Here is a 13,949-nt window from a genome sequence, read left to right as displayed (position 1 = left end):
GTTCCAAAGGTCAGTGAAGACTTTACTTTCAAATAAGGTCACATTCACAGGTACCAGTGATAGGAACTTTAATATATCTTTTTTGGGAACACAATTCATTACATAACAGATATCCATATGCAAAAAATGTGCAAATTCATATCAACAGATATCCATATGCAAAAAACTTGACTCAAACCCTATACCTAAGAAAAATCTAATTCCAAATAGATTATAGATCTGAATATAATGTTAAATAGTTAAACTTTAAAAAAATATACAGCAGAAAACCTTTGATTTTTTTTAAGTCAGATAGTTTTTGAAACAGCACAAAAATCATGATCCTTAAAGGAAAGAAAGGATAAGTTGAACTTAAAGTAAAAACTTTATCTGCAAAATATATTGTTAAAAGAATGAAAAGACAAGCTTGAGGTTGGTAAAAAATATTTGCAAATTACATATCCAATAAGGACTTGTATCAAAAATACATAAAGAACTCTTAGAACTGAACAATGAGAAACAAACATGCTTCTCAAATGGACTACTTTCAGAAATAGATCCACACATACATAGTCAACTGATCTTTCACAAAGGAGCAAAGGCAAATCAATAAAGAAAGGAGATTCTTTTCAACAAGTGGTGCTGGAACAACTGGACATCCACAAGCAAAAAAAATTTAATCTATAGATAGACTTACATCTCTCATAATGATTAGAATATAAGCATAAGAAAAGATGTCCTACATGATATGACATTACAGAATTTGTAATTTAAAAATGAGGTACCATGACAAACCTGTTAGAACAGTGAAAATCTAAAACTAAATACTGCCAAGAATACGAAACAGGAACTCTAATTAATTGTTGATAGTCATACACTAGGGTACAGCAATCATACTCCTATGTATTTACACAAATGAGCTGAAAATGTATGTCCACAAATGATTTACACTTGAGTACTTATATTAGCTTTATTCATAATTGTTCCAAACTGGAAGAACCCAAATGTCCTTCACCAGGAGGATGGATACACACACCAAGTATGGTATATTCTTATGATGAAATATTATTTAACAATAAGACTAAGTGTGCTATCAGGCAACAAAAAGACATGGTAAAACCTTAAATGCATTTTTCTAAGTGAAGGAAACCATTCTAAAAAAAGCTACTTATCTGTATAATTTCAACTATCTAACATTGGGGAAAGGCAAACTTATTGAAAGGGTAAAAAGATTTGTCTCCCTCCCAATCCCATCTTGTTTCATTGGGAGGGAGACAAACCATAAATGACTCTTAATCTCACAAAACAAACTGGGGGTTGCTGGGGGGAGGTGGGATTGGGAGAGGGGGAGGGGGCTATGGACATTGGGGAGGGTAAGTGCTATCGTGAGTGCTGTGAAGTGTGTAAACCTGGCGATTCACAGACCTGTACCCCTGGGGATAAAAATACATTATATGTTTATTAAAAAAAAAAAATTTGGAAGGGGAGGCGAACCATAAGAGACTATGGACTCTGAAAAACAACCTGAGGGTTTTGAAGGGTCAGGGCTGGGAGGTTGGGGGAACAGGTGGTGGGTAATAGGGAGGGCACGTTTTGCATGGAGCACTGGGTGTTGTGCAAAAAGAATGAATACTGTTACGCTGAAAAAATAAATAAAATGGAAAAAAAAAGAAAGAAAAAAAAAGAAAGGGTAAAAAGATCAGGGGTGGTCAGAAGTCAGAAGGAGAAGAAGAATAAATGGGTGGAGCACAGAACATATTTAGGGGCACGAAACTATTCTGTATGGTACTGTAATGCCATGACATCACTTATTTGTCAAAATCCCCATAGAAGGTACAACAAAGAGTGGGTCTCATGTAAATGATGTAATTTAGTTAACAATAATCTGTCAAATTGGTCCTCAATTGTAAAAAAGCACTACCTCAAGACATTACTAGGTGAAATTCCACTAGGGAAGAGTGGGTACATATATAAACTTTTTGTACTTTCTGCACAATTTTTTGGTAAACCTAAAACTGTTCTTCAAGTAAATTCTATTGAAATGTTTAGAAAATAGACTATGCATTTAAACAGACACTTCATGCAGAAGATGCACAAATGGTATACAAGCACAAGAAAAGATGCTTTACTACCCATTAGAGAAATTCAAGCAAAAATTTAGTGAAATATCACTATAAAATTATTATAAATAATATTAAATAATAGAAAAATGAAACAAACAAACAAAATTTTATAAACATAGTTCATTTTATAAACATAGTTCAAAACCCAAAGATACAAAGGAGTATAAAATAAAAGGTTATTCTCCTTATTCCTACATTTGTCAGATTAAAGAAGTTTCAACATTGTTTGGGCAATGATACACACTAGTTCCTTGTGTATACTTATAGTAATAAAATGGTCATATTATATGAATGTGCATATGTTTTATATGTATATACATTTTTATTAAACATAGCATAAGTAGCACACATTTTTCCATGCTGCACCATGCCTTTGAGAAGTCATTTATGAAGGAGATAAAATGTTAAGGAGAATCAAAGAAAAGGACAAGAAAAAATAATTTGTTTTTGGTATAGGAGAATTCATGTCATGTCCTCGTACTTCAATCCAGACTGACCTGCAGGTCTTAGGATGCTGCTAATATAGGGGCGGGACCACATTAAGGGTTATGCTTCAGGCACTGGACAGATGGTCAAATGTTTTGAATCATTGAGCCAAAGCCTGAAAAAAGGCCTTACAGACCCATTAAAGGAACCTTGAGAGAAGGTGTGAATGTGGGATTTATCTGTCATATTGTAGAATGAGATACGTCCATCCTCATATTCTAAGAAAATACACATTCTGGCAGGGTGCTCTCTTACAGTAAGCTGCATTTCTGGAGAAGTGAGTGCCCAGTACTCATCTTTATAAAACCTGATGGCCCAGAAACCATCCTCAGGTTTTATACAAATCCTCCCCTGCCTCATTACATTATTCCTGCATATTCCCAGGTCCCAGGCTCCACTATCTCTGATGTCTACTTCCCAGTAGCACCTCCCTGAGGTGATGACTGGGTGTCCCAGAACACAGGGAAGGGAATTAAATCTCTGTGGGTCCTTAGGTAGATCTTGAGGCTTCTTTCCACAGCTTACACATCTGTTCTCTTCAGACAAGATGAGTGCAGGATGGGCTGTGGCTGGATCAAGAATGACATTTGCTGCAAAGACAATAATATTCTCTGAAAGACAGAATAATATTCTCTGAAAAGGTTAGAGTGATCCTGGAAACAGAGATAGCTGTGTTAGCCTGAGATATCTTGGGGCTGTGGGAAGTGTATATATTCGTATATATTCTCAGTGGAGTTTTTCATCTGCCCTCCAGAAACTTCTCCAGAGACTGAGCTGGAGCATAAGGAGTAGAGGCCCTGTTAGACCACCAGGGAATGACTCACCAGCCTGGAAAAATTCTTTCCTCCAGTCTGAAAAGAACATAAATATGCATCATCAGCCCTAATATTTGAATTTATTGGCAAAAGAGGTAATTTCTTCCCTCTAACACTTATTTTGTTTATTTCCCAAATTTATTCAGTAACTTTTGCTTGACCTAAAGTTTTCACTGCTTATCTTGTTAAATATTCCCATAAGAATTAATTCCTCTAACTTGTATTTTCTTTGGTATTGAATAGAGATGTCCCAAAATAATTATCCTCTTTTTAAATAGGCAGTAAAGTTACATGTTTCCATCCCCTATCCCATTGCATTTAGGTGAGTTTATGTGACTGAGTTATGGTCAATAAAATGTGCACAGCAGGAAACATACCATTTATACTTTCAACAATAAAATAGTTCATATGATATTTTTCATTCTCAGTCCCATTTTAACACTTTCCCACTGCTTCCCTAGGTACAAGACTAAGAGGAAAGACTCTAAAATTGGAGAATACAAGAGATCAGAAGATTCCTGGTTCTCAGAGTTACTATTTTGAAGGCAGTTGCCCAAGAGAGACATAGAACTAGATATTCTCATATTATCATTTGCAGAAGTGAGGAATACCAAGCCATTGTGTTAACCATGGAGATATAGGTATTTTTACAAAAACAAAGTTAATTATACTACTCAATGCAGAAAGTACAGCCTAAAGATGAAAATGTGTGGTCTGGTTTAGTGCTTAGGCAATAGACATGACAAAACAGATAAAACTGACCACAAACATGGACATCCATAATAAGTAGAGGAAACATTTGCTAAAACTGTTTCCTATGATCATTTGGAAAGCATATCATGTGTTCCTAGGCATGAATCAAAATAAATAGAAAAACTCCAATAAATGGGCAAGTATTAGAGTTTAAAAAGGTAACCTTTTCTAAACCAAGAATCAGCCCACCAACTGTCTTTGTAAACACAATTTTATTGAAAGACAGCCACACTAATTTATTATGTATTGCCTATGGCTCCTTAGTGTACAAGGCACCACTGAGTAATTGTGAGCAGACCATATAGCCCACAAACCTTAAACTATTTATAATATGAATCTTTACAGAAAAGTATGGCAATCACTTTTCTAGACCACTCCAGAGAAGAGATGAAGTTAAATAGTGTTGTTTTTTTTTTTTTTTTTAGCACAAAGGAAGAGTGCAATTCTTTATTGAACAAAGTGACTTAAGGAAAAGAACAAGTTAAAATAATGAATTTTTCATAGTTGGTTCAGGTGGCTTCAAGAAACCAACCATAAAAGGAGATGTATAAGAAAATAAATCAGGTTGGCAAATACATCTATAGTCACTTTGGATATAATTATTGCTACATGAAGCTAACTGGGAGGAAATATATGAGAGGTCTATGAAATTCAGATGAAAAAGTTGTCAAAAATAACATGAAGCAGGGCGCTTGGGTGGCTCAGTGGTTTAAAGCCTCTGCCTTCGGCTCAGGTCATGATCCCAGGGTCCTGGGATCAAGCCCCAAATCAGGCTCTCTGCTCAGCAGGAAGCCTGCTTCCTCCTCTCTGTCTCTGCCTGCCTCTCTGCCTCTCTCTACTTGTGATCTCTGTCAAATGTCAAATAAATAAATGAAATCTTTAAACAAACAAACAAAAAAGAACATGAAGCAAAGGGCTTCTGTAATGACTTAATGAATGGCTTGATAAATTCTCTCTCCCAAAGCAATAATAAGACTGGAAAAGTTCTCAAATTGGAACTTTTGAATTCTAGAAATGCACAAAGGCAACTGACAAGGGCACACAGCACATTGAGATACACTCAGTTAGGAAAAACTAAAATGATTAATAAAAAATGTCCATAAAAGGATCTTATCTTATTACAGTGGAATCAAGTTGAAAATGAAAACAGGAGCAAATTTTAGAAATAAAGAAAAATTTGGTATTAAACAATATATTTCTAAATAATCTATGGAACAAAAAGGAATCAAAGGAGAATTTAGAAGCTATTTTGAGTTGAATGAAAGTGAAAATATTACATACCAAAATCTACTGGATGCAGCTAAAAGCAGAGCCTAAAGGGAAATGTAGAGTTTTAAATGTCTTCTATAGAAAAGGAGAATTAAACCAATTACTAATTAAACCAATAAACTAAGCTTCTCCTTAAAGAGACTAAAAAGTAAGTAATAAACTGAGCTTGAAGTAATCAAAAGTAATGAAATTAGAAATCAATGAAGAAGGGGTGCTTGGGTGGTTTGATTGGTTAAGCATCTGCCTTTGGCTTAGGTCATGTTCTCAGAGTCCTGGGATGGAGCCATGTTGTGGACTCTCTGCTCAGTGGGGAGTCTACTTCTCCCTTCTTCTTCTGTGCCTTCCCCCACCCTCATGCTCTATCTAATAAATAAATAAAATCTTTATAAAAAGATCAATCAATGAAGAAAACCCTAAATTCAATATTTGGCTGTGTCAGTCAGTTAAGTAAATGCTCCTTCTTAGAAAAGTCAGCAAAGGTCAATAATAAGAAGCACAGGCACTTGTTATATTGAGCACCAGGTGTTGTGTGAAAGTTCTGAATCATGAAACTATACACCTGAAATTAATATTACACTGTGTGTCTTGCTAATTTTGGCCATTCAAACTGGTGTAAGGTGATATCTCAATGTGGTTTTGATATCTTTGTTGTGTGTGTTCAGTTTGAGGAGTTCTTTATAGATCCTGCATATCAACCTTTTGTCTGTACTGTCATTTGCAAATATCTTCTCCCATTCCGTGGGTTGCCTTTTTGTTTTGTTAACTGTTTCCTTTGTTGTGTGAAGTTTTTGATCTTGATGAAGTCCCAAAAGTTCATTTTCACTTTTGTTTCCTTTCCCTTTGGAGACATATCCTGAAAGAGGTTGCTGTGGCTGATATTGAAGAGGTTACTGCCTATGTTCTCCTTAGGATTCTGATGGATTCCTGTTTCACGTTGAGGTCTTTTATCCATTTCGAGTTCATCTTTGTGTATGGTGTAAGAGAATGGTCAAGTTTCATTCTTCTACATATAGCTGTCCAGTTTTCCAAGCACCATTTATTGAAGAGACTGTCCAAAATTAGCAAGACAGGAAACAATGTGTGTTGGAGAGGATGTGGAGAAAGGGGAACCCTCTTACACTGTTGGTGGGAATGCAAGTTGGTGCAGCCACTTAGAAGAACAGTGTGGAGATTCCTCAAGAAATTAAAAATAGAGCTTCCCTAGGACCCTGCAATTGCACTGCTGGGTATTTACCACAAAGATACAGATGGAGTAAAAAGAAGAACCATCTGTACCCCAATGTTTATTGCAGCAATGGCCACAGTCACCAAACTGTGGAAAGAACCAAGATGCCCTTCAACGGATGAATGGATAAGGAAGATGTGGTCCATATACACGATGGAGTATTATGCCTCCATCAGAAAGGATGAATACCCAACTTTTGCAGCAACATGGACAGGACTGGAAGAGATTATGCTGAGCGAAATAAGTCAAGCAGAGAGAGTCAAGTATCATATGGTTTCACTTATTTGTGGAGCATAACAAAGAACATGGAGGACATGGGGAGATGGAGAGAAGGGAGTTGAGGGAAATTGGAAGGGGAGATGAACCATGAGAGACTATGGACTCTGAAAAAGAACCTGGGGGTTTTGAAAGGGCAGGAGTGGGAGGTTGGGGAACCAGGTGGTGTAATAAGGAGGGCACGTATTGCATGGAGCACAGGGTGTGGTGCAAAAACAATGAATACTGTTACGCTGAAAATAAAAAATATATATATATTACACTATGTGAACTAACTGGAATTTGAAAAAAAAATTAAAACTTAAAAAAAAGAAAAAGAAAAAAATTTAAAGCCACAATAATCAACTCAGACGGGACATCACTATTACACTCTCGGAAATTAGAGGGCTAAAATGGGATTTCTATGAAAATCCCTATGTTACTAAATTAGACTTAGATGAAATGCAAAAATTCTTTAAAATCCAAATTACTGACAATGGCTTAAGAAATAGAAAATCTAGATAGAGCTCAAACAAGTAAGATTTAATATCTTATTTATTAATTTATTACCAATAAATAGTAATATTAATTAAGTATTAAATATTAAGTAATAAAACTTACTAATTTATTGATATTTACTAATAATTTGTTAATTTGCTAATTCACTTATTTACTAACTAAAATTTACTAATTTGCCAATATCTTAGTTACTTATTAGTGATACAATTATAAGAATTATTATTAATTATAAACTTTCCACAAAGAAATTCCCAGTCCCAGTTGGCTTTACTGGTGTACTTTTCCAAAATTTTAAAAAATAAATCATAGGAGCTGGTTCTTTGAAAGAATTAATAAGATTGATAAACCCCTGGCCAGACTTATCAAAAAGAAAAGAGAAAGGACCCAAATAAATAAAATCATGAATGAAAGAGGAGAGATCACAACTAACACCAAAGAAATACAGACAATTATAAGAACATACTATGAGCAACTCTATGCCAACAAATTGGACAATCTAGAAGAAATGGATGCATTCCTAGAGACATATAAACTACCACAACTGAACCAGGAAGAAATAGAAAAGCTGAATAGGCCCATAACCAGTAAGGAGATTGAAACAGTCATCAAAAATCTCCAAACAAACAAAGCCCAAGGCCAGATGGCTTCCCAGGGGAATTCTACCAAACATTTAAAGAAGAACTAATTCCTATTCTCCTGAAACTGTGCCAAAAAATAGAAATGGAAGGAAAACTTCCAAACTCATTTTATGAGGCCAGCATCACCTTGATCCCAAAACCAGACAAGGATCCCACCAAAAAAGAGAACTACAGACCAATATCCTTGATGAACACAGATGCAAAAATTCTCACCAAAATACAAGCCAATAAGATTCAACAGTACATGAAAAGGATTATTCACCACGATCAAGTGGGATTTATTCCAGGGCTGCAGGGTTGGTTCAACATCAGCAAATCAATCAATGTGATAGAACACATTAATAAAAGAAAGAACAAGAACCATATGATACTCTCAATAGATGCTGAAAAAGCATTTGACAAAGTACAGCATCCCTTCCTGATCAAAACTCTTCAAAGCGTAGGGATAGAGGGCACATACCTCAATATTATCAAAGCCATCTATGAAAAACCCACCGCAAATATCATTCTCAATGGAGAAAAACTGAAAGCTTTTCCGTTAAGGTCAGGAACACGGCAGGGATGTCCATTATCACCACTGCTATTCAACATAGTATTAGAAGTCCTAGCCTCAGCAATCAGACAACAAAAAGAAATTAAAGGCATCCAAATTGGTAAAGAAGAAGTCAAACTATCACTCTTCGCAGATGATATGATACTATATGTGGAAAACCCAAAAGACTCTACTCCAAAACTGCTAGAACTTGTACAGGAATTCAGTAAAGTGTCAGGATATAAAATCAATGCACAGAAATCAGTTGCATTTCTGTACACCACCAACAAGACAGAAGAAAGAGAAATTAAGGAGTCAATTCCATTTACAATTGCACCCAAAACTGTAAGATACCTAGGAATAAACCTACCCAAAGAGGCTAAGAATCTATATGCAGAAAACTATAAAGTACTCATGAAAGAAATTGAGGAAGACACAAAGAAATGGAAAAATGTTCCATGTTCCTGGATTGGAAGAATAAATATTGTGAAAATGTCCATGCTACCTAAAGCAATTTACACATTTAATGCAATCCCTATCAAAATCCCATCCATTTTTTTCAAAGAAATGGAACAAATAATCCTAAAATTTATATGGAACCAGAAAAGACCTCGAATAGCCAAAGGAATATTGAAAAAGAAAGCCAAAGTTGGTGGCATCACAATTGCGGACTTCAAGCTCTATTACAAAGCTGTCATCATCAAGACAGCATGGTACTGGCACAAAAACAGACACATAGATCAGTGGAACAGAATAGAGAGCCCAGAAATAGACCCTCAACTCTATGGTCAACTAATCTTCGACAAAGCAGGAAAGAATGTCCAATGGAAAAAAGACAGCCTCTTCAAAAAATGGTGCTGGGAAAATTGGACAGCCACATGCAGAAAAATGAAATTGGACCACTTCCTTAAACCACACACAAAAATACACTCAAAATGGATGAAGGACCTCAATGTGAGAAAGGAATCCATCTAAATCCTTGAGGAGAACACAGGCAGCAACCTCTTCGACCTTAGCCGTAGCAACTTCTCCCTAGGAACATCGGCAAAGGCAAGGGAAGCAAGGGCAAGAAAGAACTATTGGAACTTCAGCAAGATTGAAAGCTTTTGCACAGCAAAGGAAACAGTTAACAAAACCAAAAGACAACTGACAGAATGGGAGAAGATATTTGCAAACGACATATCAGATAAAGGGCTAGTATCCAAAATCTATAAGGAACTTAGGAAACTTAACACCCAAAGAACAAACAATCCAATCAATAAATGGGCAGAGGACATGAACAGACATTTCTGCAAAGAAGACATCCAGATGGCCAACAGACACATGAAAAAGTGCTCCACATCACTCGGCATCAGGGAAATACAAATCAAAACCACAATGAGATATCACCTCACACCTGTCAGAATGGCTAAAATGAACAAGTCAGGAAATGAGAGATGCTGGCGAGGATGTGGAGAAAGGGGAACTCTCCTACACTGTTGGTGGGAATGCAAGCTGGTGCAACCACTCTGGAAAACAGCATGGAGGTTCCTCAAAATGTTGAAAATAGAACTACCCTATGACCCAGCAATTGCACTACTGGGTATTTACCCTAAAGATACAAACGTAGTGATCTGAAGGGGCACGTGTACCCGAATGCTTATAGCAGCAATGTCTGCAATAGCCAAACTATGGAAAGAACCTAGATGTCCATCCACAGATGAATGGATAAAGAAGAAGTGGTATATATACACAATGGAATACTATGCAGCCATCAAAAGAAATGAAATCTTGCCATTTGCGACGACGTGGATGGAACTAGAGGGTATCATGCTTAGTGAAATAAGTCAATCGGAGAAATACAACTATCATATGATATCCCTGATATAAGGGCGTGGAGATGCAACATGGGGGGTTAGGGGGATAGGAGAAGAGTAAATGAAACAAGATGGAATTGGGAGGGAGACAAACCATAAATGACCCTTAATCTCACAAAACAAACTGGGGATTCCTGGGGGGAGGTGGGGTTGGGACAGGGGGAGGGGGTTATGGACATTGGGGAGGGTATGTGCTATGGTGAGTGCTGTGAAGTGTGTAAACCTGGTGATTCACACACCAGTACCCCTGGGGATAAAAATACATTATATGTTTATAAAAAAAAAAAGGATGAATACCCAACTTTTGCAGCAACGTGGACGGGACTGGAAGTGATTATGCTGAGTGAAATAAGTCAAGCAGAGAGAGTCAAGTATCATATGGTTTCACTTATTTGTGGAGCATAACAAATGACATGGAGGATATTGGGAGATGGAGAGGAGAAGGAAGTTGAGGGAAATTGGAAGGGAAGATGAAGCATGAGAAACTGTGGACTCTGAAAAACAACCTGAGGGTTTTGAAGGGGCAGGGGGTGGGAGGTTGGGGAACCAGGTGGTGGGTAATAGGGAGGGCACGTATTGCATGGAGCACTGGGTGTGGTGCAAAAACAATGAATACTGTTACGCTGAAAAAATAAAAAAATTTAATTAAAAAAATTAATCTTTGGGGGGAAGCAAGATGGTGGAGGAGTAGCGGACTAGAAATCATTAGGTCCAGGAGTTCAGCTAGATAGTTATCAAATGAGTCTGAACACCTACAAATTCAACAGGAGATAGAGGAGGAGAAGAGCAGCAATTCTAGGAACAGAAAATTGACCACTTTCCGGAAGGTAGAATGTGTGGAGAAGTGAATCCAAAGTGACAAGAAGATAGACTGCAGGGGGAGGGACTGGCTCCTGCAAGCAGTGGAGAAGTGGAGCAAAAAAATCAGAACTTTTAGAAGTTTGTCCCACTGAGGGATATTGCTCCAGAGGCTAAGCAGTGGTGGAGCCCTCAAGGCGACAGTGTGGTCTCGGGACCCACAGGATCACAGAAAGACTGGGGGTGTCTGAGTGTGGCAAGCTGCCAGGTATCAGAGAGGGGAAGCCGGCTGTAGAGATGGAGCACAGGAGTGAGCTCTCAGCTTGCGTTACCTTAAACTGTGATCCAAGGCACAGTCAGGCCACCGCTTTTCAAGCAGGGACCCTCACAAGTGACAGATCCGGAGAGACTCCATCCTTCCTCCTCCAGGAGGACTGGTGCAGGAGCATGAGGCAGTAATCTGCTGGGATTGGAAACTCCAAACGGGGGTGTGCACCAGGAGAATTACAGACTAATATCCTTGATGAACACAGATGCAAAAATTCTCACCAAAATATTAGCCAATAGGATCCAACAGTACATTTAAAGGATTATTCACTACGACCAAGTGGGATTTATTTCCGGGTTGCAAGATTGTTTCAACATCCACAAATCGATATGATACAATACATTAATAAAAGAAAGAACAAGAACCATATGATATTCTTAGTAGATGCTGAAAAGCATTTGACAAAGTATAGCATCCTTTCATGATCAAAAGTCTTCAGGGGGGCCTGGTCGCTCAGCTGTTAAGTATCTGCCTTCGGCTCAGTTCATGATCCCAGGGTGCTGGTATCAAGTCCCACATTGGGCTCCCTGCTTAGCAGGAAGCCTGCTTCTCCCTCTCCCACTCACCCTGCTTGTGTTCCCTCTCTCTGTGTGTCTCTCTGTCAAATAAATAAAGTCTTTAAAAACAAACAAACAAACAAAAACCAAAAAACAAAAAACCTCTTCAAAGTGTAGGGATAGAGGGTACATACCTCAATGTCATCAAAGCCATCTATGAAAGACTCACAGTGAATATCATTCTCAATGGGGAAAAACAGAGCTTTTACCCTAAGGTCAGGAATACGGCAGGGATGTCCACTATCACCAGTGCTATTCAACATAGTACTAGAAGTCCTAGCCTTAGCAATCAGACAACAAAAGGAAATAAAAGGCATCCGAATCAGCAAAGAAGAAGTCAAACTCTCACTCTTTGCAGATGATATGATACTTTATGTGGATATCCCAAAAGACTCCGCTCCAGAATTGCTAGAACTCATACAGAAATTCAGTAAAGTATAAGGGTATAAAATCAATGAACAGAAATCAGTTGCATTTCTATACACCAACAGAAAGACAGAAGAAAGAGAAATTAAGGAGCCAATCCCATTTATAATTGCACCCAAACCATAAGTTACCTAGGAATAAACCTAGCCAAAGAGGCAAAGGATCCGTACTCAGAAAACTATTAAGTACTCATGAAAGAAATTGAAGAAGACACAAAAACTGGAAAAACTTTCCACGCTTTTGGATTGGAAGAACAAATATTGTAAAAATGTGTATGCTACTGAGAGCAATCTACACATTTAATGCAATCCCTATCAAAATGCCATCCATTTTTTTCAAAGAAATGGAACAAATAATCCTAAAATTTATATGGAACCAGAAAAGACCCTAAATAGCCAGAGGAATGTTGAAAAAGAAAGCCAAAGTTAGTGGCATCACAATTCCAGACTTCAAGCTCTATTACACAGCTGTCATCAGCAGGACAGTATGGTACCAGCACAAAAACAGACACATAGATCAATGGAACAGAATAGAGAGCCCAGAAATGGACCCTCAACCCTATGGTCAACTAATCTTCGACAAAGCTGGAAAGAATGTCCATTGGGAAAAAGACAGTCTCTTCAACACATGGTGTTGGGAAAATTGGACAGCCACATGCAGAAGAATGAAACTGGACCATTTCCTTACACCACACACAAAAATAGACTCCAAATGAATGAAAGTCCTCAATGTGAGACAGGAATCCATCAAAATCCTTGAGGAGAACACAGTCAGCAACCTCTTCAACCTCAGCCGTAGCAACTTCTTCCTAGAAACATCACCAGAAACAAGGAAGCAAGGGCAAAAATGAACTATTGGGATTTCATCAAGATCAAAAGCTCTTGCACAGCAAAGGAAACAGTCCACAAAACCAAAAGACAACTGATAGAATGGGAGAAGATATTTGCAAATGACATAATTGATAAAGGGCTAGTATCCAAAATCTATATAGATTTATCAAACTCAACAGCCAAAGAACAAATAATCCAATCAAGAAATGGGCAGAGGGGGGCGCCTGGGTGGCTCAGTGGTTAAGCCTCTGCCTTCGGCTCAGGTCATGATCTCAGGGTCCTGGGATCGAGTCCTGCATCAGGCTCTCTGCTCCGCAGGGAGCCTGCTTCCTCCTCTCTCTCTCTCTCTCTCTGCCTGCCTTTCTGCCTAATTGTGATCTCTGTCTGTCAAATAAATAAATAAAATATTTAAATTAAAAAAAAAAGAAATGGGCAGAGGACATGAACAGATATTTCTGCAAAGAAGACATGCAGATGGCCAACAGACACATGCAAAAGTGCTCCACATCACTCAGCATCAGGGAAATACAAATCAAAACCACAATGAGATATCACCTCAC

General features: G+C 37.8%; 1 protein-coding gene across 21 annotated transcripts in view; it reads right to left on the bottom strand.

The window, feature by feature from the left end:
• Window positions 1-2,404: 2,404 nt before the first annotated feature.
• Window positions 2,405-13,949, bottom strand: part of LOC123941623 (butyrophilin subfamily 1 member A1-like) — a 37,711-nt gene continuing 26,166 nt past the window's right edge. For 12 of the 21 annotated variants that reach the window (XR_006818319.1, XR_006818312.1, XR_006818308.1 and 9 more), the window contains 3 exons: window positions 5,438-5,469; window positions 3,413-3,439; window positions 3,106-3,178 (listed from right to left, as the gene is read on the bottom strand). Coding sequence is in view for 8 of the 21 variants with exons in the window: in XM_046004994.1 (XP_045860950.1) it covers window positions 5,444-5,469 (26 nt within the window). In the remaining 13 variants the exon portion in view is untranslated. Of the gene's footprint in view, window positions 3,200-3,412; window positions 3,440-5,437; window positions 5,470-13,949 lie in introns of all 21 variants that reach the window. The other 9 variants (XM_046004993.1, XM_046004991.1, XM_046004988.1 and 6 more) reach the window with 4 other exon arrangements.

Source organism: Meles meles, chromosome 5 (genome assembly GCF_922984935.1).
Source record: "Meles meles chromosome 5, mMelMel3.1 paternal haplotype, whole genome shotgun sequence".
NCBI lineage: Eukaryota > Metazoa > Chordata > Mammalia > Carnivora > Mustelidae > Meles > Meles meles.
This window is presented reverse-complemented; position numbering and strand designations above follow the sequence as displayed.